At 38.8% G+C, this 27276-nt stretch overlaps 1 protein-coding gene across 3 annotated transcripts in view; it reads left to right on the top strand.

Moving 5' to 3' along the window:
- ST7 (suppression of tumorigenicity 7) overlaps window positions 1-27276 on the top strand; it is a 142905-nt gene that overhangs the window by 84516 nt on the left and 31113 nt on the right. For all 3 annotated transcript variants that reach the window (XM_027893672.1, XM_027893674.1, XM_027893673.1), the window contains exons 3-9: window positions 3588-3747; window positions 7960-8014; window positions 8588-8703; window positions 9829-9904; window positions 11688-11842; window positions 15050-15147; window positions 27019-27133. In XM_027893672.1, the coding sequence (XP_027749473.1) occupies window positions 3588-3747; window positions 7960-8014; window positions 8588-8703; window positions 9829-9904; window positions 11688-11842; window positions 15050-15147; window positions 27019-27133 (775 nt within the window). The remainder of the gene's footprint in view (window positions 1-3587; window positions 3748-7959; window positions 8015-8587; window positions 8704-9828; window positions 9905-11687; window positions 11843-15049; window positions 15148-27018; window positions 27134-27276) is intronic.

The raw sequence follows: 27276 nt of genomic DNA, 5'->3' as shown, positions 1-27276 counted from the left end.
AGAGGGTCTGCTTGAGTCACTGGCTACCCTGACAGCTAAATAAAGCAGACTAGGGGCTTTCTGTGTCCGAAGGCAAGTAGCATTGTATAGTCACAGTCATATGGATAAACACTCTTGCCTCCCAGAACAGGATGATCTTTTCCATACTGTCTACTGGAAACAGCCACTGGGCTTAATACCCCTAGAACGTGTGCAGTTATTACCTGGGAGTTACCAGATTACCTGCAGTTATTACAGGCCAGGCAGTGTGCAAGCAAACAAACAGCATGGATGACTTGAGCCAGCCAAACCTGTGCTGTGGTAGGCTTAACCATGGATTCAAGTTTTGCTATCATTATGCTGTTCCTCCAGAGAGAAAGTTTCTTTTAAATCCATTAGATCAGTCATCACCACCATTGCTATTACAAGAGTACTCCAAATCTTACTCCTCTGAGACCTGGAAGACTCATTACGAGGCTGAAAGAGAAATCTGAGCTGTCGAAGTTGCCAGCAAACAAAATCCTTTACTGCTTCTGTTGAAGACTCCATACACACACAGTACAGCAGGAGAGGATGGCAGAGAGGGTTCACTCTAAGAGAGGATGCCTGTCTCAGATACGATAACCAGAAAAGCATAATTCAAATTACTGATAGACATCACGCTTTGGTTCAGTGAGAACCACCATCAAAAACATCCCTTGTGAACTGATGCATTTATGACGGAGTATCTGTTCTTAAAAACCAGGCGGGAAGATCAGGTAACCAAGTGATGCAGAATAGATTTGTTGCTACAGAGATGGATAACATTATCTGGGATTGTTTGTATGTGAGAGCGGAGATAAGAAAGAGGAAGACTGTAACGTTTTCATTGCACAGGGGAAGAGAAGTACCTGCACAGAGAAGCAAAAGCAAAAAAAGCTCCAAAGCAAGTTTCTGAAGTGCATTAAAAAGACAACATTTCCAAAATCAAATACTCTTACATTAAGCAATACCTATACCAGAATAATAAAAAAATAAATTAAAAAAAATCTAATTTGCATTTCTAAACACACAGAGCTGGAAATTTTCAGAACAGGGTTTTAACTTGGCCTCTGTGAACATAAAGGTCCCAAAAATCCCTTGAGAATTTGGAGATGTTTGACCCTGTTTGAAAGCAATTCGAAAAGCACAGGAACCAATTAGAAAGAGCCTCAAGAAGTTTGCTACTGCTGTGAAGGGGAGGAGGTCTCTGAAGTTGAGCTGCCCTCTTACTGTATGTATATGACAGAAATGAGGTGGCCTTTTCTTTCAGAAGTGGTGCAGAAAGTATCTTTCTGATTAATTTGCTCTCTAACTCAGATGTCTGTCAATGGGTAATTAATCCTTATAGTCAGCTATTATTCTGCCAGATGATCTCTCATCTGCTGAACTGTCAAGATGGTTGACTTCATGTTGCTTTCAAATTGGATGATGCAGTTAGAAGTCAAATTTGATTTATAGAAATCAGGTTTCAAACCAGCTGACACTGTCTGAGAAAGGTGCAAAAATTCTGCAAAGAGAATTTATTGTATTAAGTACCAGAATACAGATTACCTCTTCATACAGGCTGAACAAATCACTCCAAGCAAAGGTTTATGATGATGATGATTTATGGCTTTAATTTCTAAGAGACTGTATGCATTGAGATCTGTCTGATATTTCCTGGCATTGGATTCATTCAACATAGCAAATATTTTTCAAAGCTGTCTTAAACAATTTATGAGCTTTAATGCCATTTTTTAAAGTAATTAATGTATTTTTAAATCTGAGGATCAGACTTAAAGCTGTGTTACATTTGTTAGCAAGTTCGTATCACTCACACTCAGCCGAACTGTAACAGGGACCACACACACACACACACACATGCATACATACATTCTTTATGATTGTCCCCTCAGTTTCACTGAATTAAGCGTGATGGCTTTCCAGCTGGTATACTTATACTTACATGAGTGGGCTTCAACCATGCTTTTGTACTGCTCACTCCCTCTCTTGAGTTTTACTGACTTTCCATCTAAAAGCTGATCATGATTGAAATAATGAGCAGGAATTCATTAGCATATTTTGGAAACCCTTTTTTTTCCTTCTTCTCTCAGAGAAACTATGAAGCTTGTTAGGTGTAGTCTAAAAAATATTGCGGGAGGGAGAGTGTGGAGCCCAGCCTGAATCTCTCTGCAGCAGGCAGACCCCTAAGAGGCCTTCCAGAGCCTGCTGGTTCCTGGCTGGCCCTCTAGAACCTGCCCAACAGCATGCTGATGGTGTTGAAGATGTGAAAGCAGTCCTTTCCCTTGTTGCTGATTGTGCCTGATTGTAGTAAAAATTAATAAAGAATCTTTTTTTTGGAAGAGATTCTGTCAATGCTTTCAGCACAGGCATAATATATGGAGACACTGAGTAATATAGAAAGGTCAGAAATTGCTCATTCACAATTTCTAGTGCAGTCAGTATACAAAGTACCTCCAAATTTCTGAAAACTCCATAGATTTGCTTTTTTTTTAATTGGTATGTAAATGTTTTTGTGATGATTCTGGTACAATTTTCCTATTCATTAGAAGCACGTGTTCCTTTACAATTTTTACAGTCTCAACCTTTTCCATAATTATATGAAATAGTCTTCATTTCCAGGTTTATGTGGTTTCCTGAAATATGTGTATTCTTACTGAATAATATCACTTTTTTGATGAAAATACCACAGATATACATTTATGTATATAATTGCAATTACAAGGAGTTCGTTTAGGCCGTGAAATGATTTTAAAAGTAGAGCTCCATAAGTAATTTTTTTTTTCTGATTTGCTAGCTGAACCAAAAGCCTGAAAATAAAATGAATTCTGGATCTGCCTAAATCAGCCAAACAAAGCAAAACAAAACACATTTCAGATGGGGGGAAGAAATCCTAAAAGTATTCCGCTTCCTGGAGTTTGTAATTTTTCACTTTTTTTTTTTTTTAAATTAAACTCAGTGAATCCCTGTGGAAGCATTTACTGGGAAAACAAGCAAACCTGCTTTTCCTCACGTTCCCTGGACTGCAGAGGGAGCTGGGGAAAGACGAGGCGGGTTCACTCCTGACTGCACCATCCCATCGGCGTGGCTGATGTCGGGCAGCATGGAGTTGCTGGTTTTTTGTTTGGTTTTTCTTTTGTTTTGTTTGTTTGTTTGTTTGGGGTGGTTCTTGCTTTGTTTTTGTTATTATTGGGGGGGGGGGTGTTTTGTTTTTTGTTTTTTTCCCATAAGTCAGTTTAAAGGAAGGGTCCTAACAATTTTAAACGCCTTTAAAAAAGAAATAACCTGACGTAAGGTTGGTTCTTCGGGGTTAAAAAAAAAAAAAATTGCACTGAGAAGATGACAAGATTTGAGATTCTCTACCCAAACTTGGATCACACTGAGCATCTCGGTTAACCTCAGCACGCTCGGGCAGGGGTGGCGCGGGGGGTGCCTCCCTCGGGACGGGCGGGGAGGGGCGCGGGGGGGCTGGGGCTGCCGCCTCCCTCCTCGGGCTGCGGTGGGAGCGGCATGCGGGGCGGGGGAGCGGGCTGGGAAGCGGGGGGCGGCCCGAGGGCGGCGGGTCTGACGGTGTGTCCGCCTTGCAGATCTTCGAGTGGTGGTACTTCCGCAAGTACGGCACGTCCTTCATCGAGCAGGTCTCGGTGAGCCACCTGCGCCCCCTGCTGGGCGGGGTGGACAACAGCGCGCCCAGCGCCGCCAGCGCCGCCGGCGGGGACGCGGACGCGAACCGACAGAGCGTCTCCGGTGAGCGGGGCCGCGAACGGCTTCCTTTTCTCCGTGCTGCAGTCAAACAGAAGGCAAAGCTGCTTCGTTGATTGCCTGTTGCAGGTTTCCAAGTTCGTGCAGCGCGTATTGCTCGGGCTGCGTGGCTGATGCATTTATTCCCCCGCCCTCCCCCCTTGTTCTGAAAGCCCTGCCAAATTTCGCGTGCCCTTTCTGCAGCACCGTTTATCCAGCGGAGGACCACAAAGATGATTAAGGGACTGGAGCATCTCTTACTGAGGAAAGGCTGAGGGAGTTGGGTTCGTTCAGCCTCGAGAAGAGGCGACTAGGAGGGGGCATCATCAATAAGTATCTGAAGGGAAGGTGACAGGAGGACAGAGCCAAGCTCTTCTCTCTCGGTAATGCCAAGCAATAGGACAGGAGGCAGTGGGCAGAAATTGATGAACAGGAAGTTCCACTTGAATAGGAGGAGGAGGATGTTTACTGTGCAGGTGACTATGGACTGGAACAGATTGCCCAGAGAGGTTGTGGAGTCTCCTCACTGGAGATATTCAAGAACTGTCTGTATATAATCCTGTGCCATGTGCTCTAGGATGACCTACTTGAGCAGGGAGGTTGAACCAGATTACTCACTGGGGTCCCCTCCAATCTGACGGATTCTGTGATTCTAGAGGCAGGTAGTATTTGTATTGAAATAGTTTTGAGTAATAACAAAGTTGAAAAAAAAGTAATTAGGCAAGGATGTTAGAACTGTCCATCTGGTTTTGCATTGCTTTATTTTTTAGATAATATAAGCAGTATGTAAACAACAATTGGATTTCACTTCAGTAAGAGAAAGCATAGTGACTTTCAATAGCTTGAGGGCTTGTTCTGGTCCTGACTCTGCTACCGATTTGATTTGTGACTTTAGGCAAGTCATAACATAGTCGGGTTTAAGAAAAAGGCCTCCAGTTTAGGAGGCATAATTTCAGGCATATGGGGCTCGATTTTTATGAGCTTCCAGGCGTTCATAGCTCCTACAACTTTCAGTGCAAGGAATGAAGGTGTCTGACCTTAAGCCATTCAAGCCTGAAGCACTTCAAGTCGGGTGCCAGGTTGCCTGGGGGATACTTTCTCTGAGAGACAGGAGATGGCCTGCCTAAAACAAATCAGTCCCCCAAGCACTGATCCCCAGGGGAACTTGTCTCCCTACTTAGGTGACTCAACTGTCTGGGGAGACTGAATCGAAAAATTAGCCCATGAGTGATGAAGATGCTGAAACGCTATTGCTTCTACCTTGAGTTGGAGATACTCACTGTCAGGGCAGGAGCATCTTGGCTTGTGTTCCTCCTCTGTAAAAGAAAACTTACCTTTTCAGCCCTAGCTTGGTATACAGGCCATAATCTTAATACTGGAAATTAATTCAGCTTTCGTTAGGGATGTACCCCTAGAATTTCAATTGCAATTTTATTAAAATCATTTCCTCTGCAGGCTTTTAAGACAGAATTAGTAAGTGAGGAAAAATGAATGAAAATAAAAAAATCAGTTATGTAGAAAACATTGTTCAGCAGTTGAGATACCTATGTCTGTACCCAGCAAATTTTATTTCTGCTTTTCAGTGTGCATGAAAACAAGCAAACAAAAATTAGCTTTGAACTCACATGTTAAGTAAAATCAGTGGCCTCAAAAAACCTTGTTCTATACAGGGTACTTCTCCTTAGGGAATCCTCCATATATCACAGCAAATTCAGCTGTTGTCATTCCCATCTGAGGAGAGGCTGTGAATAGCAGCACTGCATGGTCCAGGATATTAGATTTGGGTGAACTGGCAGAAAGCTTAGAAACACCTGTGTGCACTCATCAGTGTGCTCAGTCACACTTCAGCAGCTCTGAAGTAACTCCCATCATTTTAAAGCAGAAGACACAGTATTTTGACTAAGGGGATTCACCCAAGCATCTTGGCTTTTCTGATATAAAGAAATAGTTAAAGAATATATTTGCTTTCAGTGCACCGGTGCTGAGTTGGAACTCAGTGTCTCTGGAGAGTGTATATACAGATAGCCTGTCATTCATACCTTCATAAAGGTATCGGTGCTAAAAACATGATCATTGTACAAGTATCTGAAAGGTTAAAATAAGGACATAGTTATATTATTAGTTTGTAATGTAATGGAGAGGGCAGCCTTTTTGTTTTAATGTGCATCGACACTGGGATATTTCTTTCACTATCCAACAAGGTGAAGATGGCTTTTTCTTTTGGCTCACCATGTTTTCCTGTGTAGATGTTTGACTGGGTTAGAAAGTTCCAGTAAATACTTTTGTTCTTTAGAAAGGTCAGAAGAATGTTGTTGTACTGCCCAGCATGTTAGCAGATACCAAGATGAAAGAAACAAGAGCCCATCATGTTTAACTAGCCAGGCTGATGCCAAACCACCCCCAGGACGTGGAGGTGGTAATAAAAGCCCTTCTTCACCTCCCCTTTTTGTTGCCCAGTTCAACCCTTCCGTGCTACAGTGCTAAAATACTGCATACTTTGGATGAAGCATAACCACTTGAATTTAAATAAGGTGAAAGAAATGGTGTCACTGAAATCAAATAGTTGTCACCTAATCTTGTTGGTTGCAAACAGAATAAGCCATTGAATTATACCTCTGGAACTGAGAAGTCTGATGTTGATTTAATATTTACAATGGTTTGAAAGTCATATGATGTAAAAACTGTCAGACTGAAGCTTGTCAAGCAGCCATACCCTCTGGCTGCTCAGCAGAGCAGCTGAATGTCGATCAAGCACTTCTGCTGAGTAAACTAGTGGAACTTTCTAATAATAGCAGCTTGCTGAAGTGGGTGGTTGAAAGATACAGATGTATAACCAATGCAGTCACTCTTGCCCAAAGTCTGCCTATTCCTGTGTCTGTTTTATGCACTTAATGGATGCTGTAGGCAGCAAACTGAGGGCCCATCTCCTATGCCACTTGATTTGTTTTTGTGTAGGTGAAGGTCTCCTTATGTTGTTGCAAATAATTTATGTAAAATGCTTTCTGTCCATGCCACAGTAGCCTCATACTCAGAAGTGGGAGCTATGTCCATGAGAAAAGAGAAGGGCTTGACTTGCTGTTCAGTATTTCTGTCTCATTCTTTAACGGAACAGGCATAAAGAGAACAGCCATATACTTACCATAAGGCATATATACCTACCATACCTTCTAAGTCTACCAGAAAACTAATACTGTGATCCCTTTAGAAATGATGTCACAAAACTTCATAGGGGAAAATGTGCTGATGGACTTTTGTTAGTGAAAAGCAGCTGATGATATGCTGGAGGGCCAGTGCTACTGATGAGATTTTGCAGAACGCTGTGTGAGGTGTCATCCAGTAGCAGATCTGGGATGGAACGGTATGCTGCCTCTCACTGAGTCCTTATGCAAGTGCTGTGTTTAATTCTGGTCTCACCTTCACTGGAGTGAATTGTCTTTGTTGAAATTAAGAGAATAAATCTGGTGTTAAATTAAAGGAAAAGCCAGAATTGAGATGTCATCATTTCAAAAGCTATAGATATTGATTATATTTTTTCAGTTCTGCTTTAAATTGTAGTCTTGTGGATTTTCAGATCTATTACTTCTTGTAGTGTGAAGAATTTTGCCCCTGAGGGAAATTTATAAAATGCTTTTAATGTTCCCAAACGTTTGCAAAGCAATCAACTTTTCTCTGCCAGTCAGCTTCAGCATCTGCTTATAACTTAAGTAAGAACAGCAGATGTTTCCATGGATTTTTACTTCACGAGCTGAGGAGGAATTAAATTTGGCAACTGTAGCGGAGATTCTCAGTGATTTACAACATTAACTGGACAGTGGTGTTTTTCTGTAGAAATAACAAGTCTGTAGGGACTGAGTTAATTGCTATTTTTCAGTGTAATAACCCAGTGTGATCCCTTTTCAGTTCTGCCTTATGGTAAATGTGAGTCCTGGCACTAATCAGTATTATCTTTTCATCTGGCATTTGGGGCTTTGTTAGTGGTTATTTGTCTCGAATGATTGCATTTGTTGACACTAATTTATAATTAAATTATTATTTAAGAAAAGAAGAACAGTCTGGTTACCTGAATCTCCATGTTCTTGATGGGATTTTTCCATTTGTACCTATAAAAAGTAAATCATTTGATAAGGCTCGTTATATGTTAACTGATGTTTTTGATAAACATCAAGTACTATTATAATTTGGGAGAGATTCATTACTGTGTGTTTGTGTTTCTTACAGAATGCAAAGTCTGGCGAAATCCTTTAAATCTGTTCAGAGGAGCTGAATATAATCGGTAAGTGCTACGATGTTACAGTTTTCAGGCATAGTACTGTGTTAAGGAGCTTAACTGTACTTTTCCATTAATCTAACTCAGAGATGGAAAACCAAAACCTACTGTGGATACATGCACCCATGCCAGATTTTTCTGTAATTTGTGAAATGTTTCTGAATGAAAAGGAATTTGAATTCGTGCTGATGCACTTGTTATTTCTGCAGTTTTTCATGACCTTATTAAAGAAACGTAGAAAACCCGAAGTGTGGTGTGGCTGGTACTGTTAACACAGCAATCCTGTTCAAATCAGTAATAGCAAACAACCTAATTTATTAGATCTAGGTTTCATGTAGTCCTGATGTTTCAATATATGTCTTACCAATTTCCAATGTGTACTTTTTAACATCCTCATTAGCTTAGATTTGACTGCTGTTGCTCCATCCTAGTACAGTGAAATGCAATGTATATTGGTTAGGAAATTGACCAAATGGCCTTAGTTGGCTTTGCCCATCTCTAAGATCTAAGATTCTTTTCTAGATTTATTTTGCCAAGCGTGACCTCACTAACGAAAATGTCTCTTTGGCATGTTTGCAGGTATACGTGGGTAACAGGGAGAGAACCTTTGACTTACTACGATATGAATCTTTCAGCACAGGACCATCAGACGTTCTTTACATGTGACACAGATCATTTGCGGCCTGCAGACGCGAGTAAGAGACCCTGTGAACAACTGTTTCGGCGAATAGCTTAATGACTGCTTTAAACCGATGCAAGAGAAATGCAGTCAGACGGTTTTTTTGGCTAGATAAGGAAAGGCAGAAGTTGTATCGTGCCTGGAAAGCCATTGCTCTTTAACTTACAGAATTCTAGGCCTGAACAAGTGTCTGTATATATAAATTATCTAGTTTATGTTGCTGTGTTGTTTTGCTATCTTGCTGAAGTCATTCAAGGTACCATTTGGAAGTGTAAAGGGATTGGGTTTTTTCTCCTCTTTCTTGCAGTGCTTCAAACGTGTAGCTTAATTAGCGTCCAGCTTCAGTGTAGTACATTGAGTTACATTATCCAGGTCTCATTTAGTTTATGCTGACATAAGAGAGAGAGCTGATGTAAAACTTGAGTCCTGTGTTTCATCCCCTGATGTAGTTAGAAGCTCTGTAAAACATGGGAACAGCAGTTTACAACTGAATTTGTATAAGCAGCTTTAGTTGTGTTAAGCCTTCACTGTTTAGTCCGCATGCAGACTTCAGTTCTACTAAAAATATACAACAATGATTTTGATTGTCAGAATTTACCTCTGAAGAGATAAATTCTCTGTCTCTTAGGAAGGGAGCGACACTGACACTTGGGTGCCCCATTCTGAAGGCATAAGTACAAAGGAGAACATACTGTGCTTTTCTGACACAGGATAAACATGAATCCTATTTTCTGAACTCAGTGGTCTAATTGTAACGTGGTTTTATTAGCCTGGGTGTTGTTTCCGTTTAACATTCACCTAAAACAACAACACAGTAAGAAACCCACCTATTCCTGTGGAATGTACTACACCAATAGGAAATAGCTGCTTGTCGCCTCTGTACTTAGCAGTGCAGATAGCATGATGTCTCAACCAGATTTCCTCCTGAAAAGAAGTTTAATTAAATGGAAAAAAATGGAAAAAAAAAAAAAAAAAAGCTGAGTATTTGGGACAAAATCTCATATTCATTATGTATCTTTCTGAATGATCACTGAGCTTTATGAAATGCTCTGCAGTTGGACTGTTGTTACATGGCAGTAGATTCTCCATGTTAATGCTGTAAAGACTGATATGCCTCTTTTCTCCTTTGTTTATTGAATAGTAATGCAAAAAGCCTGGAGAGAGAGAAACCCTCAAGCCCGAATTTCTGCAGCACACGAAGCTTTGGAATTGAATGAGTGAGTGACAACAACATTAACATTTATTTCCTGTCTTTTAGAAAATCCATTTGGGGATAGTTTAAGGCAGGAGAGTTGCTACAGTAATTTTTAACCGTGATTACAGGCCACAGGAAGGCCTACACTAGAAGGAAAAAAGCACAGCTGCATGTTGTCCTAGCTATCCAGAAGATCCTTAGGGCAGTAATGACAGTGGGAGTGTTCCCATTGATATCAAAGGGCTTTGGAAAAGCATCAGAAAGTTTTAATTGAGTTACCTCCTGATGAGCATATAAAATATGCATTTATGAGATGGAGAGTTCCCTTTTGAATTTCTCAGTCATCAAGAACAGAAGCAAGAAAGAAGGGACTCATAAACAGCTTCTGAAATACACATTTCATAGTACGAGAGAAAACGATGTAATTTTCTGGGACTTTTGGTCTTTGAGTCTGTTACTGATTTCCTCAATGAGAAGTGTAGTATTTTGAGATCCCACAATAAACACAAAAACAGTGCAGGAATGCTTTACTGGTATGGCAAACTATATAAATATTGCTCAAGTGCATAAAGTAGAGAGAGTCCCTTGTGTTGCTGACAGAGATTAGTGCGTTCTAGAATTCCATAAACTCGTGCTTTACAGACTGTCTTTCATGTGTTTCATCAGAAGAGGAGAAAGAATTGTTTATTCTTGTATAGTGATTTAACTGAGAGAATGTAGGATAAAAGGCAGAAATGAGCTATAAGACTATTCTATTCTACTCAGATATCATAGAATTACAGACTGGTTGAGGTTGGCAGGGATCTCTGGAGGTCATTATCCAACCCCTCCATTCAAACTGGGCCACCTGCAGCGCATTGCACAGGACCATGTCCAAAAGGCTTTTGAATATCTCCAAGGAGGGAGACTTCACAACTTCCTTGGACAACTTGTGCCATTGTTGGTCACATTTTGAGTTTAAAAAGTGTTCCTGGTGTTCAGGGGAACCTCCTCTATCTCATTTTGTCCCCACTACCTGTGGTCCCGTCACCACATACCACTAAAAAGAGCCTAGCTCTGTCCTCTTTGCCTCCTTGCTTCAGGTATTTACAAACATTGACAAAATCTCCCCAGAGTCTTCTCCAGACTGAACAGTCCCAACTCTTATGTGAGATGTCCCTAATCATCTTCATGGCCCTTCACTGGACTCTCTGTAGTATATCCATGTCCCTCTTGTGCTGGGGAGCCTACAACTGGACACAGCACACCCATGTGTGGCCTCACCTGCCTGAGTAAAGGGGAAGGATCACCTCCCTTGACCTGCTAGAAAAACTCCTCCTAGTGCAGCTCTGTTGCAAGGGCACATTTCTGTTGTTTTTGCTTGGATTGGGTAGGGTTTTTGTTGTTGTTGTTTTTTAATCTCTACAATTACATTTGTAATCTGTTCTTTGCATATGGCAAATGTTATAGGTCTGTTGATTCTTTTCATACCATTACAGTAATGGAGGCAGTTTGTGTTAAAACAATAGTGTGTAAAACTAATCTTGGTTTCCAGGAGTTTTAGGGATGTAGGTTTAGTGAAACAAAACTTTACTTTCTGGGACAGTTGTCAGTAGGTTTACTCAAGGACTGAGTGATACAGTACATAAAAATAAGAGCCATGATCTGGTCGACAGAATATTTATTCATCAAAATAGTTCATCAGAAGGGTACATGGACAAAATCTCCTTACCTCTGTACTTGTACATCCTTGCCAGTCTGCGTGTCTTCACACAGCTTGTACAACATGCACCTTTCTTATGGTTTTTCCTCTAATATTTTTGCAGGTGTGCTACTGCCTATATTCTCCTAGCTGAAGAGGAAGCAACAACAATTGTAGAAGCAGAGAAGCTGTTCAAGCAAGCTCTGAAAGCTGGAGAGGGCTGTTACAGGCGCAGTCAGCAGTTACAGCACCATGGTGCCCAGTATGAAGCCCAACACAGTAAGTTTCTTATGAGGGAATAGCCATTTCTAAGAGAAGTTCCAGGGAGTTATTTGGGTTTTTGGGTGGATTTTTTGGTGTTCTTTCCCCTCTAAGAACTGTGTGATCAGTATTTGGCATTGGCTGGAATATTTCCCTAGAGCCAGACTATTCTGTTTTAGTGTTTTCACTTGGTTCTGTTGCTGAGCTATCAGTGCTCAGATTCCAGATATGCCTTTTCTTTGTCATGGCAGAAAATATTGTAGCATGAACTTAACAGAAAATAAAAGGTATTAGAGCCAAAAGAGATCTGGTATTCAGAAAATACTGGACACAGTTTAAGGAAGTTGCACTGACTTGACTTTAGTAATTTTGAAAACAAGGGTTCATATTGTGAAAAAACAGTAAAGAATGATGAAAATAGGAGTGAAGTGATGCTTTGACAGCTTTTTTCTGTCAGCTCTGAGGATAAATGGGTACATTGCCTTGTTCTGTGTAAAAGTTAATGAGACCCATTAACTAGTGTGACATTTGAAAAGTTATTTGCATATATTAAGAAAGGTCACAGAAACATAGAAATTAACAACTGGAATAATACAGTGCCCTAATTGAAAGCCTAGATTTTTATTACGTTTCTAAAATTTTGAATAAGAAGATTTAGCTGTTTTGATATTTATTAGCTACTCCTTGAATCTAAGGAAATACATGAGGATTCACTGACAGTAAATGACCAAAGAGATAATAAAGCAAACAGTCTAATGGCTACCTTAGGCAAAAATAACACCAATTAATTACATAAATAACAAGCACTAATACACTTTGGGCATCTTCATGTTTCTAAGGACCTGAATTTACAGCCTCTGGCTATCTCACATAATTTGGAGATTGCTGATAAAAATTATACACGGTAAAACTGTCTGTGATCCCCGGTTTCAGAAGTGTATGCAAGTCTGTACCTGAAACCCTGAGGTTTTATAAAGCTTGGGGATAGTATTTCAAACATTTGTTGGTTGTAAAATGATATTTAAGATGATTTCTTTTTTTTTTTTTTGATGAAAGTAAAAATATAGAGCAGCTGAGCCCTCGAAGCAGTTTTTGTGCTCTAGCATGCTTATGGTTCTCTGTGAAACCTTAATTTGTGCACTCAATACATCTTAAGGGCAGAAAATGACTGTGAGAAGTACATAGTAAGTAACTAGTATAAAAACCATCATGATGCTTATGTTCAAGTTAACCTGGTTAAGTTTGTGCAGGCGAATACCAGTATAGTATTTCTGTAACCAGTGTGTGCTAGATGACTACTCTCCTGATCAAATTTGACACCTGAAGCCTTTGGTATTTCAGCTGAGGAAGTAACCAGTTGAATCACAGAATTATGTGCATTGCCACAGAGCAGGAGGGCTGAAAAGTGACCACCAGCTCTGACTGTATTCAAGAGGGGCTTCAGGAGGGCCTAGGTGGTCCTACTTCTCTATACCACGCACTCTCCCCTTGAAAATGTCAGTGTGCACCCACAGAAATAAGAGAAATTCCAGCCTCAGGTGGTGCCTTGGACAAAGGGGCTTCATGCAGGAGTCTCTTGATTATATGCTGGACTTCTGCATGGTTTACAAGGGTGGAGAGGAAGGACTGTGGACAGATGTGTTGCTGTTGCATGATTCTGATGAGTCAGTTTTTCCATTTCTGATCTTTGAAGTAAATTTTTGGATGAAAAGTGGGAATTTTGTATTTTACAGGTGAAACACACTGTAATTTCTTGAACAACAGCATATTGCTCTACATTTCCATTTACTCATGTGTTCCATCTCCTTCATATTTTATGTTAGACAGTAACTTTTAAGAGTAAATGACTTTGAGTACCCAACTTGGCTTCTTTCAAATGGTACTTGTTTACAGAAAGCATAGGCAATCTTCTTTTTAAAGTTGATCATGTTAGACACCCAAATCATTAGTCATATAAGAGAATTTTGTCCTGACGGATTATCTTGATTTCATGGGAAGTAAATGCCTTTTGACCATTCCTTCTGAAAAGCCTGAAAAGAAGCTTTGCTTCGTGTACACTATATAAGGATGTTGAAACAGATATAACTAATAAATTGTGTATTAAATATATGGGAATCAATACAGAGATAAGTAACCAGGTAATATAACATACAGCTAAAGAAATTCTTCCCTTCTTTATTTATTTTTTTTCCTCCAAAGGGATACCTTTTAACCTGCTGCTTAATCTATCTGAAAATTTTAATCACAGCTTTAAAACAATTTGTTGGTCTTCGGAATATTTTCAGCACACATGTTGTTCTTATTATGAAAGGCTTGAAAATGTTAGGAACAGGCTAAAATCTTTACAGACCACATGCTATACCCAAAGATAATTTGTAGCAGGTGTCTTGTATTTTCATGATACTGTAATTTTTGAGATGATTAGCTGTCCACTCATTTCCTGTTAGCCCAGGAGCGTTTTAAGAGTTTGCATTGGAATTATAGGGAAGTGAACAAGAAATGAAAGGAGGAAGAATTCTCAAAGAGAGTAATTTTCCCCACTGCTTAGTTTCTGTCATCTTTGCTGTTAGGGCATCTTCCAACACGCAGGATTGTCATATCTGAAATATGTTTATTTGCCATCTGTAATTAGTGGTGTGGAGAATTTGAAGATAATTAGGTAACGAGTAAAGGCTATAAACAGAAGGTTCAGCATGTGCTTCTTTTATTCTAATCATTAAGAAAAGGACTGTTAGAGTCTGAGGATTTGCTTTGCTACTTCTCCTTATTAACAAGCATGTATGTAATAACTTTAAAAAAAGGCAGGGTATAACACACATTTGCATCAGTGGCCATGTCTTTGTCATGTGTGTGAATTGTTAAGTGTGACCACAGAGTTTTGTGCCAGTGTTAACTTCATAGGAGTTCTCCTTGCTTCACTTGAGTCTGTACCCTGTAGTGTTTTCTGTACCTTCAGATCTGCTTATATTTCACAGATGTAAGGCCAACCCAAGAGTTCTTATTTATCACATTGTATATCTGGATTCATTCCACTGATTTCAGTGCTGTTATGCCACATCTAAATCATCAGAATTTGGTATTTTTTTTATTAAAATTGTCATTAAAGTATTGATGGTAGTGAATAAGAAAAAAATGGCAAGAAAACTCTGTTTTGTCTTGGAATAATAAATGAACCCTTGTTTTACCTATTTTATCTTAATGCTGTTTCTTTTTCCTCTTATACAGGAAGGGATACCAATGTGTTAGTATACATTAAAAGGAGGCTGGCAATGTGTGCAAGGAAGCTGGGAAGGACCAGGGAAGCAGTGAAAATGATGAGAGATGTGAGTTTTCTTTCACATGTGATATTTAGATAATAGTAGCAAAGAAATGATACACGTTTTCTTACGAGTTAGGAGCTGTTCCTGCTGCATTCAGCACTGCTGATAGTTATTTTGTATGTGTAATGTACATGAAGATTAATTTAAGAGATTGTTTATTTATAAGGTTGTGAAAGCAACTTAAAAAACCAGATGGATGATTACCCACACACACTGAATTTGCCGTCCTAGTACATGTGCAGTGGAGTGCAGTATTTAATATTTGATCGAGAAGTTAGTAATATTTTTTTCTGAAGCACGTGGTGAATTCTGCTAATTTAATAAGCACATCTTATGTATTCTGTTTTCTCCTCGCAAAGCTGAAGTTTGGCTCTGTGCATTGTTTGTGTCACACTTTTCAGACATGAGGACAGTGTTATTTAGTCATGCAAAACCTATCATGAAAGTAATTAATATCTAATGAACTGAACTCCCTCTGACATAGAGGCTGACTGTATCCCAGTTTTGTAGCCGGAGGAGCTATCAATAGTAGTCATAAGTCAATAAGCTACAAAGCTATACATTTGAAACACCAAACAGGAGCTATTTTGGAGATGTAGAAGGGGCAGCTGTTCACATTAGGCACTGTATATGTTTCATATGTGTAAAATGCTCAAGTTTAGAGGTACCTGTGAATGCCCAGCTCAAGTGAGATCCCCTGGATGCAGATTAGGAACACAATTCTTTAAGGAGATGACTTGCATTACCCAAGGTAGCAAGTCTATGACAGAAGGAGGAATGGAGCGCTAGAGCTCTGGGCAGATGATGTTTCCTGTGTTTCTTACGCTTTATATTCCAGCTCCCACAAAAGTCGGGTAGAGATGAATCCAGCAAGATACAGAGTTCTGCAGGTTAGGCTGAAGGAGTTCAATTTTAAATGCACAACATGAAATCCCAGACTGGAATGAAGCACCTGCAAAGTGTGCTTTAGGCAGCTCAGATGAATGGTTCAGACACTTGCCTAGTGAAAAGGGAAATTCTTGTTGCAAGTCAGTGGGAATTTTAGTGTAAAAAGGCAAGTGACTTTCTCTGGAACTGAGGCACTTGCATCAGTGGAAATAGGGCAAGTATGTCTGCCAGCATGGAATCCAGTATCACCATCTTCTCCTGGAACTGGACCACTTATGAGTATTTTTTGAAAACACTGAGCAGGGTTCATCATAATAGTACAGGTCCTCATCCTGAATAATCTACCAGATGTGGAGTAACTTTGTTTCCTTACTCTTACTGGGGTTTTTCAAGCACTCAACTCTCAATCTCCAGAATCACTAGAGTTTGAGACTGTGTTGGAAAAGGATTTGTCAAAAAAACAGCCATTATATAGCTAGGGGAGCAAGAAAGAGGGATAAGGAAGAAAGAGCTGGGTTTGCAGTCTTCTGGTCAGTTAAGGGGTTGTTGATTTCAAAACTACAGTTTTCAGTCCAGCCAGCTCCACTGATTTTTCATGAATTTTGTTACACAGACAATCTGGGACAAATACTGAAATGTTTTGGGGACAAACATTGGAATTCCAAGTTCTGGCATTAATGTACAAGAAAGATAAGATTTTGAATTTCATATTCAACTGACACACATTGTAATTATGGCAAATTCCCGAGTTTCCTATGAGCTGCTGAGTGTGTTCTCTGATTTATAGATAGAGCTGTGTAGAACAGATACTCTGTGAGGCTTTGTTCTGCTGATGTCAATATATATGGATAGTTGTGTATGCAGGACACTGGATTCATGGGCTTGGGTGGTCAGTCTAGTCCTAGATTTCTTATGCAAAGTGAGAATCAGAGAGGTTTGATTATAATGAATGGCTGTCACTAGAAAGAAAATTGTCTGCAGTTGATAAGTAAAATAGAAAATTGTGTATGTTAAGTACAATGTGGATCTCAAAAGGCAACGATAACAGGGAGAACGTAAGTGTCTTAGACACTTGAAGGACCAAAAACACTCCTTGACAGGAATGTTATGCTAAAAAGACTGGATGCAAGACAAAGAAGGTATAAAGATAGAATTTTAGCTTCTGGAGCTTCAAGTCAAATCAATGCATTCTGTGTTTTTCTACATACAGACACTGAACCAAATCCTCAGAACTGAATTTAGATGCCACTAGAGCTCTTCGTTTTAAGCAAGCAGAGCTGAGAATTAGCAACTGTCTAGGTGAAATACAAAACCAGCAGTATCTCTAGGTCACAGCTCCAGTACACTGGGAGCAAGAGTAGGGTCAAATCAGCTTTGCAGATGCTTTTCTTAGACTGGTTTGGAGCTACTTATTTCTGATGAATGCATATCCTCCTTTTCGTCATAGAAGATATAAATAATACACTTACGAAGAGCTTTGAAGAACATGAATCTGTCACTGAAGGTTTCAATGTGATTGATGAGGGAGGAGATGAATTTATTCATCTGAAAAAGAATATGAAGAATATGTTGGCTGGGGACTGCTGAATCTAGCATCAGGGGACAGAGGGTGGAGGCCCTGTTTGTGTTTGAAAGATTGAAAACAGGTTTCTCAAGACATGGAACATGATGGAAATGAAGTGTTAAGAGGTCCGTGACACCATCTGGGAAATATGATTGGGATGTAGTGAGTCTTTGCCACTTTGAAAAAAACCAAAATATTTGAGAGTGTTTAATTCATTGCATATATGGGGCCATCTTGAGGACATTACTGATGGATTAGATTGTCTTTCTTGAATTTTATGTAAGAAAAGACTGAGATACTGCTTAAAACACCTTAGTGGAATGAAAATGAGTTGTTGGTCACTTAAGATTTTGATTTTATGGTTATATGCACTGCTAATAGGAAAAACATAATCTTTAATATTAATTTGAAGGTAGTAAAACCCACATTTTTTTTTAAACTGATTGAAAAAACTTTAAAATCAAGGGTGCTTTAATTTAAAAACATATCTAGGAATTTCTGTTGCTTCTGTGATTGTTTTGAGGTAGTATATTTTTGCTGGCTTTTCTGCTTGGATGTAATTCATTTAGTTGAGTTGAATTAGTGAGAATTACAAACCTGTCATTTCCATGGAAACATATAGTGGAATCATACATAGGTGTCACTTTTGCTTGTATTTCTGATGATAATTATTTACTATATTTTGCTATGGAAACCAGCAGCTGTCACTATTTGTATATATTGAGTTAACTTGTGATCTCATTTTGATTAGTACATTGTTGGAATAACTCCATTGTGGTCAACAGAGTTATTCCAGTTTTATTCTTGTTTATACAGAGCATGATATGGTCTGTGAGAGAACTAGATTGCTTTTACTGTCCCCAAGGAGAAAGTCTACAGTGCTGGTTGTTTTATTTGTTGTGCTGATTATGTTATGAGGGTTTAAACTAGTTTGTTCTAAATGATGTTGGAAAATTTAGTATGTGCAGAGGCAAACAGCTGTAATGGTGGCTGTGGGGAATCTTTAGTGTCTCTTCATGTTGAATTTTCATTGTGGACAATGTTACAAGCCAGGCAGCTACATGGTGATAAGGAAGGGTAGCCTTTTGTGCCAGCTGCTTTCTGTCTGCTCTTTTCAGATTCCCTCACCATTAGAATGGAAGAAAACAGAAATGTGCTGGGTTTGTGTTTTGTGTTTTTCATAGACTGAAAACAAAGATGATGTGGAGGGTATGCAAAGGCACTTCTCTCTGTACTTTGTGGGCAGCTGGATCAGTGACTGCACCACTGAATTCAGGAGCAGACCGACACAGTTATTTCTCTTAACTAGGTCAGTGGAACATCCAGGTGAAAACGTACCATGCAAGAAAGTGAGTTGTCAAGTTAATTGGAACTTCCTGGGATTGTTCTGGAGAACATTTGGCCTGTGGAACAAGATTTAATTGAAGGTTGATGTATGTTTATGAAAGAGAAGGGTGACAGGCAGAAGGCTTGCCAGTGCACAAAGCAAACAGAAGCTTGTAATTGCTTCCTCCTTCAGAGAGAAGATGAAAGAAACTCATTCTAGAGTGTATTTACCTCCTAACCCATGGCCCTGTGCTCCCTTGAAGACTGCTTTGTATTCTTAATAAGTATGTATTTCTGAGAAACAGTGAAGTTACAACTTGCTCTATGCTTTGCAGCTTTGTTTATAAATGAGTGAGGTTTAGGGAGGGAAGAGGGTCTCCAGGTATTTCCTGGAGAAGGATAGAAACAAAAACACTTTTTAAGGGTCAGAAAAGTGCGTTTCATTTCTGGGATCAGTCATATCTGCTGAGAAATTATTCCTCAGATCCTGTTAAAGGACCTGGAAGTCTACTTATTTCTGAGAGCCTTGCGGAGGGTATTTCAGTTTGATGTGTTTATGTGTTCATCTTGGTGCCCACCTGCAGTCTCTAAATGCGTATTTTATACCACAGAAGACACCTAAGCAGCTTGTATTGTTAGAGCGCTGCATACTTATCAATAGGCTGCATGGTAAGTTCTTTAAACACTCAAACTTAACTTTAAATGGTTTAAGAGGTTATGTCACTTGAAGGCTTTGAAATGGTACTCAATCACACAAAATCAATTTTAATAATATGGGTAGGTTGTTTTCTTATGACCAGTGGTATTAGTGATTTTTACTGGTATGATGGTTCTGCAAATCTAGCATACTTTCTTGGCAACCTCTTTTTCTGGGCTTTGAATAAGGATTTCTATTCAATATTCTATTGAATTCTGTATTCTTGTGTGCATTGCTGATTTCCTCTTGAGTAATGCAAATACATAGCCAGGAGTGTTCTGCACATTGAATTATCAAGCTGTGTGAAACAAGAAGAGTACTAATTGCTAATAAAGATGTCGTGATCCCTAGCAACTTAACAACACAATTCCTGCAGCTACTTGCATTGACAGCTACTGTCTGTCTCTCCCAAATGCTTCTGGGCTCGAGGCAAGGATTAGTGAGTCAGATTCTTTGGCTTGTGTTACACAGGCCAGGTTAAGCAGGCTGCTCTGCCTTGAATGGGATTCTAGCTTTACTAACATCTATAGCAGTTGTTTAAAGTACCATTTAGTACCATTTATAACATTTATAAATATTTATAAAAATATTTGTTTAGTACCATTTATAAAGGGGAAAGTACTTCTTAGTTAAACGAGACCAAGAGTTATTTCACAGATATTAGAAGAGTGCTACTCCTGTGAATGGTGACATTTGCGAGTCTCCACCACAGAGCAGTGTCTTCAGTTAGTTCTTGTTCTGACACAGAAGCACTGCAATAATAATAGCAAGTGATAAATGCTGAATTTAATATTTTCTTATGTCTTTGTATTCAAGTGTGGTTTGTTTTGTCACAAATTCACATAGTATGGCAAATGGGAAAGGCAGGTTGGAACATCTCTCATTTTAATGGACTCTTAAACAAAACAGAGACTTCTGTGTTTCCCCTGATGGTGTTTATCCCTTCCTTTTATCTGCACGTGACTCAGACCCTTCACTTTTAGTCATGACTGTGATTCTGCACAAAACTCTCATAAGCTAGAAATTTTGTGACTACAACCTAAACTCCTAATAATGTTTCCTATTTAAATTTTAGGTTTCTAGTGTTGGGATTCTGTTAAGCTAGAATATGGTCACATAGTCTTGGTAGGAGCCCTGGTAACTTGGACTCCTTCTTATTCATTATCTTGCATCACTCCATGGTCAGAGGCCTTTATTGTCCTTTAATTATGGTCTTCTATCTCTCTGGAATGTCCTAGCTCATTTTTGAGCTGCTAGATAATTTCCTCACTTTAATTTAATTTAAAAATTCACTTCTCAAAATAATGGCAGTTGCTGCAAAAAGTACTTTGGGATGATTTTTCAAGGACTAGTTCTGCTTCTGTCTACTGCTTTTGCCACCTCTTACTAGCCACTTTTATCTTCAGGGAGAATTAGATGTAGTAAGTATGAATTTTCATGAGCAGGTTGATTCTAGTTGAAGGTGTCCCTGCCCACAGCAAGGGGATTGTAATGACATGATCTTTCAGATCCTTTCTAGCCCAAACCATTCTGTGATGCAAATAAAGGAATTTTTTTGAACAGGACTATAAGTAATGACTTTATTTTCATGCTTTATAGAGTTATTAATATTTATGTAACAAACATTATTATAATTTAGCACTGTTATTGGTTTTATATGATGTGATTGTTTAGTACTAAACGTAGACCTGAAACAACTTGTACTCTTCTGGGTTTAGGCCCATGTGCCTTTAAAATTATCTTTATTCCTGAAGTAGATACCTTTTTACAACATAGTCTAAATAACAGCATTTTCATAATTATATTCCTTAAGAGTTCGTCATACTCTAAAGACTTTAATTTTCCAGTTAAGAGAGAACATCAAGGCTGCATGTTGTAGCATATTTCCTTAGACTTTGCATGTTTAGTAAAGATATTTTTCACTCTGTTGACTCATTGTTAATCCTACACAGAAGAGAAGTTATCTTTGAATATTATGGAGCACTTGGTCTAAATTCAAATTTAAAATTGAATGTTGGCAAATTATAAACCTGTGCTATCCCACAGTTAGTGTAAACTGGATCTGGGCCTCTTTTCTGCCACTCTGAAGATGTTAAATTTCCTGAATTCCACGTATGGATGAAAATACAGGGGATCCTACTGCTAATCATTTGCAAGCTTCAAAACAGATCTGACAGATATGGCTTCTTAGCTCCTATTCTCTCTGAGCTGTGAAAGAGTAACTGTGGAGATGCTTTCAAACAGTGATTATTTACCAAAAGAAATGCAGCACTTAGAGAAATTAATGAATTGACAGAATCCTACTGTTGCTTTAATTAAGCAGAACTTTAATTTCAGGTAGGTCCCGTGTATTTCAGATCATTTTCCGACTCAGAGAGCTCTGAGAGTATCTGTTTACATCACATGAATACTGCTCAAGATGAGACTGTGCTTGAATGAGTTTGACTTTCAGGAGCAGGAGTTAGACTGATTTTTAAGCATCTGTTAACAGGGCCTTTTTGTGTGCTAGCCTTAGGCTGCTGAAAATGTTTCTTCCCTTCTGTCCTTGCCAGGTGAGCTGGCCAGGAGAAGAACTAAAGATTGATGTGTCTTATTAGACATTACAGGGTCAACATGGAGTGACATTGCAAATGCCTCAAGCCCATAGTGAGCTTCAATCAAGCTTAGGCATCTGAAAGGTCAGCTGTAGCCAGTGAAGCCCACAAAAATGGAGGTTTCTGGATTTCTGCTCAGAAATGGCTTGAAGTTTTGCCTTTTCTACCTTATTCACTTAACGGTTCTTGCAGATTACAGGTCGTTTACCAGAAAGCAGTTTTTGCAAAGCGCTTGAGAAAATGGCAGTCTGTCCATACTGTGTGCTTGATTCTTCAATGGTGGTGGACAGATTTTGCCATTTTAGATACCCGCTGCAGGAACATATACACTAGGAATTACGGTTGTAACACTTTCACTGTTTGCATTGAATTTCCTTTGTTTGTTTGATGTTTTTTCATTTTAAGATGAATTCTTTTTCTCTTTTCATGAATACATTCAGTTGAATGCAGCGACCTGAAAATATTTTTCTATGTTTGTTGAGAAGATATGAGTACAACCAGCAATGAGTGGTTGCATGCACAGCCTGTAAAATATGTGGCCATGTTTACAGCCATAATGCAAATGGAGAATAGATGTGTCAACACCAGGTTATATATAAGATCATTCGTTTATCCACCTTTGTATTACCTCGAGTCCTGGGGTCTAGCTGTAGGCATAAGATGCAGGTTTGACCAGTTTTCTACACAAACAATGACATGATGTTAATGCCATCACAGGGAGAATAACAGATGCAGCAGTTAAAGCTACATTCCTTGAAAATGTTAAAAAAATTAGATCTTAATGAGAAAGACCTTGTGACTGAAATATTCTTAGGCAAGGGAATCTTCTTCATTAAGCTGCCTTTCGGAGATAAAACTTGTTCCTCATCCAGTAAATCAGATGTGGATTTCCTTCTACCATAAAGCATTTTCTGTGATGATCATATTTTCATACCCATCACAAAATTGTTGAACCTACACCCTGCAATGTAAATTGATATGAGTCTGGGAATATAGAGCTCCCAGAATTAGTGTTAGAATATCCAGACTTATTTACAGAATTTTTCTGCAAACTTGCACTCCCAAAATATTATTTATCTAAAAAATTAAAACTTAATAATAATCTGCAAAAGCTACCATTTCTGTATATTTGTAGTGTACCTAATGAATCTTTCAAAGAAAAGCAGTTCTACTTTCTATACCTGTATTTATTTCCCCCCAAACATGCAGAGCAGTTAGGACAAAATATGTACTAACCCAGCCCCAGGTCTGAATTCCATCACTAGGAAGTAGTTTGATAGAAGTTTGAAGTAAAATCCTTGTGAACGTAGATTTGGTATGATCTGTTCAATAGCTGTTTGAATATCCTTATGTTATAAGGAGTGAATACGATCATAGCCATCTGGTGTCTCTTTTCATAAGGCATGAACGTGAGCTTAGCTCAGTGGAGCACTTCTCTTTAATACCAGCCAAGAAATCAACTACATGCAATTTTACCATGGCATTTTTAGTTCTAATTAGTGTGTCTTTAAAACGCTGCAGTGGCTCTGGTGAGAAATCTTGAGTTCTGAATTTGATGGCTGCTCTCTTGAGTTCTAAAGGTTGTAGAGAAAAATGATAACAGAGCCTTTGTCTTTCCTTCAAGTGCAGTGCTTGCCACTCAAATGAAAGCATTTGTCAGGTTACAGTAAAAACGTAAAGATAATTAAAAGTGATAAGGCAAATGATTTGGCAGAGGCTGATCTGTAACTTTGCAGAAAATAAATCTTTGGGTTCAAAGGGTTGTCTGTGCCTCTTAAACTGGAGGCCAGATGAGAGCTCAGTGCTGTACGGATCTGGGGAACTGGAGGGTGTGTTTTTCATCTTGTGTTTGGGGTTAGCATGCCCATCTTTACATCTCTGTGCGGAATGTGAGCCAGCTCCCCCTCCATCTGCTAGGGAGGGGAGGGGAGTGGAGTAAGCTCACAGTCTGTCTCTGTAGCTCTTCAGCATGATGCACTACGTGGCCTGCCCTGACCATTCACCAGACATGTGGGGCAGTTTTTATTTCTCCAGTGTTTACTTTCACTATGAGGCCTGAAAGATGGCCTGTCGTAATACTTTTTCATCCAAGTGGCTTTACTTTCTGGCAGATTTCTCAGAAACCAAATTTTTACTGTGACTGGAAATTATTTGCAGTGAAAACTATATACTCTACATCTAGACGTGACAGAGAAATGAGTTCATGCCTTCTTTTTCTCTTCTTTATATTTAATAGCAAACATACGCTCATTTATGCACAGTCAGTGTTCAAATAGCTGAGTGGCCACTTAGAGGTGTTTTATTTTTGAGGCTACAATATCAACTGAGTTCATTAATACTGGGTTGGACTTCTTAACATTTGACTTTTCCCAGATGAAACTTTTTTTAACACTTACCAGTTTGAAGGCCTGGCAGTCCAGACCATGACCTTTATTCAGCTGCTTACTGAGACAGGGTTTATCACTCTGACAGAACCTAATTAAAATAGGGAAAAAAAGATTATTAGTGAGTGATAGTGAGAGACGGAGAACCGAGAGTAAGAGCTTCTACTGGCCAGAGTACATCTATAACTAGCTGCAGCTCTTCGCTTTTCTGATGGAGGGAATGTTATTCTGCCAGCTGTTATTCTCAATGAGCAGGGATAATCCTAGAGGGGTTTCTTTGCAAGATGTTCATCCTAAACTTTAAATCATATCTGCATAGAGCCAGATTTTGTCATGCTCTTTCCTGCCAAATAGTAGCTTCCTCTCTTAAAAATCCAATAGTTAGTAAGGACAAGAATGAAGACAAGAAGACTCTATGATGGGTCTTTAACTGATGAATCCAACTATGTGGATTTTCACCTGCACTTATTTTTCTTCATGAGCAATGACTTAAACTTTTTATTTTATTCTCAAAACCTTCCATTCAACCTAGGTGAGCACCAAGGTCTGTGGTCCTTTGGTGGTTTTGTTTTTTAGGTTTTTTTTCAGTGGAGGAGAAAAGCCTGCAAACTATGCAGTTTTGTTTGTGTTCTTTTTCACAGGTTCAGGTCCTACGAGTGGAACTAGGAGCTTTATAGCCATCCCCATGCCATTAATATGAAAAGTTCAGTGCTTTCTTGCAGCTGCTATTACAGTGATCCTGATTCTCACCAGAAATTTATATCATCAGTTAAACATAACACTGCCATCCTTGCCTTTTATATTTCAATAATCCTCAAACTGCAGCAAAGTCATTACTATCCAGACAAACAAATTTAGAATCTTAATTCTTAAGGTCAGAATAGTTCTTACATTAGCTTATGCCAGACCATTTCATAAGAAAGAAGTTCTCTGTGCTTTGCTTCTCTGTTTACCTGTTAAGGTCTCTTAACAGACTGAAGAAACACTACTGCATTACCTGTTTCTCATTTTCTGAAGTTCTTGGTGAATCATTGCCCCTCATATTTCAATCCTGGTTTACTTTTGTTTATGTTACCTGTTTGTGAAATTAAGATTTGCTGGTTCTCATCAGTTTCTCTATTTACGTTTAGAAATGTAGATTTAGTAAGTGACAGAGTTTTCGGATCTAGCTTGTTATTTTCAAATAGAGCAAGGCTAGGCTGGAATAATTTTCTTCGCTCAGTTTATTACAGCATTTCTGTTGACATAAACCATATCAGAGAGATGGTAAATGATAGTGTTTCCCTGCTAGTTCCTGAAGAACAGTGGTAGTATCAGCTATCCTAGTTCTACACTGTCTGCGACCTTTTTGTGCTGAATGTACATCATGTAGGCAATTAAACAACCGTAAAAAGGACACAAGGAAGCAAGGATCTTTTAACACTTCAGTTCTTTGTGGAATTACTCTGATGATAAAAAATATTGTTTAGTCAGTTCTTCAGTGAGAAGCAGAAGCAGTGAGCTCCTTATAAGTGTGACTTCAAAAATAAGATGGGATAAAATATCAGCTTCAGTCATTTGAATCTGTGCAGATATTAAAACTGAGGATATCTAAAAACAAATCCATGGTATCTCTCCAAGGCTTAGTTCATAAAGTAAAGGCACTTACATCTGAAAGTGTTAGATTATTTTAAGTACACATTTCATTCAGTTTGTCATACCAGATGGAGTCCTCAGTTATAGATTTGTATAAACTTTACCTTTCCTATTGTTGCTGCCTTTCTCTCTTTCTTTCTTTCTTGTTTTTTTGTGGTTTTTTTGTTTGTTTGTTTAGTTTTGTTTGTGGGTTTGGTTTTTTTTTGTTGGAGTTTTTAGTGTGTGTGAGTGTTTTTGGTTGGTTGGTTGGTTGGTTTTGGTTTTTGGTTGGTTGTTTGTTTTTTTCTATTGCTCACAGTTGCAACTGTTGTCACAGTAGTTCTAAAGTATTCACAATTACGAATTCTGGTATTGCATACTTCATAATATAGCTTTTTTCATTTGATGTTGTGATTTTTTTTTTCAATGTATTTTCTGTTTTTTCCACTAATATAGCAGAGAGGTACTGTATTACTGTAGTACTGATATACTGGAGCTACACTGTTGAAGATTCTTTTCCAGAACAATAACTCTTCTTCACTTTGAAGAAGCCTGTTATTTGAAGGAGAGTTACGTATTCGGATAGCTGTGTTGTTGGATTTCACTAATTACATCCTATGCAAACATGTCTTGTCAAGAACCTGAGCTCCATTAAGACCTCAGAAATTCCTGAGATAATAGTGAACTCTGGGAAAGGACTAAGAGCAAGGAGAACTGGGAGGTTTTATCTTGGTGTTGACTATTTTAATGCATTTTGAACAATTTCCATGTTAATAATCTAACCCTTTCATATATTATTGATTTTAGTTGATGAAGGAGTTTCCTCTGCTCAGCATGTTCAACATCCATGAAAACCTGCTAGAGGCTCTGTTGGAACTGCAAGCATATGCAGATGTTCAGGCAGTCTTAGCAAAGTATGATGGTAAGTTCACAATGTATTTGTATTTTCTCTATATGGTACACACTGAAGAAATATTTTGAAGTCAAAATCTTAAAATTTAGGAAACACTGTAATTAAATTGATTGACATGAGCTTCATACATGCCCTTACACAGTCCTTAATCC

This window comes from Empidonax traillii, unplaced genomic scaffold, assembly GCF_003031625.1.
Source record: "Empidonax traillii isolate 1590-97213 ecotype Southwest subspecies unplaced genomic scaffold, ASM303162v1 scaffold401:size1000279, whole genome shotgun sequence".
NCBI classification, from domain to species: Eukaryota; Metazoa; Chordata; class Aves; order Passeriformes; family Tyrannidae; genus Empidonax; species Empidonax traillii.
The sequence above is the reverse complement of the archived record's forward strand: the minus strand, read 5'-3'. Positions and strand labels throughout refer to the sequence as shown.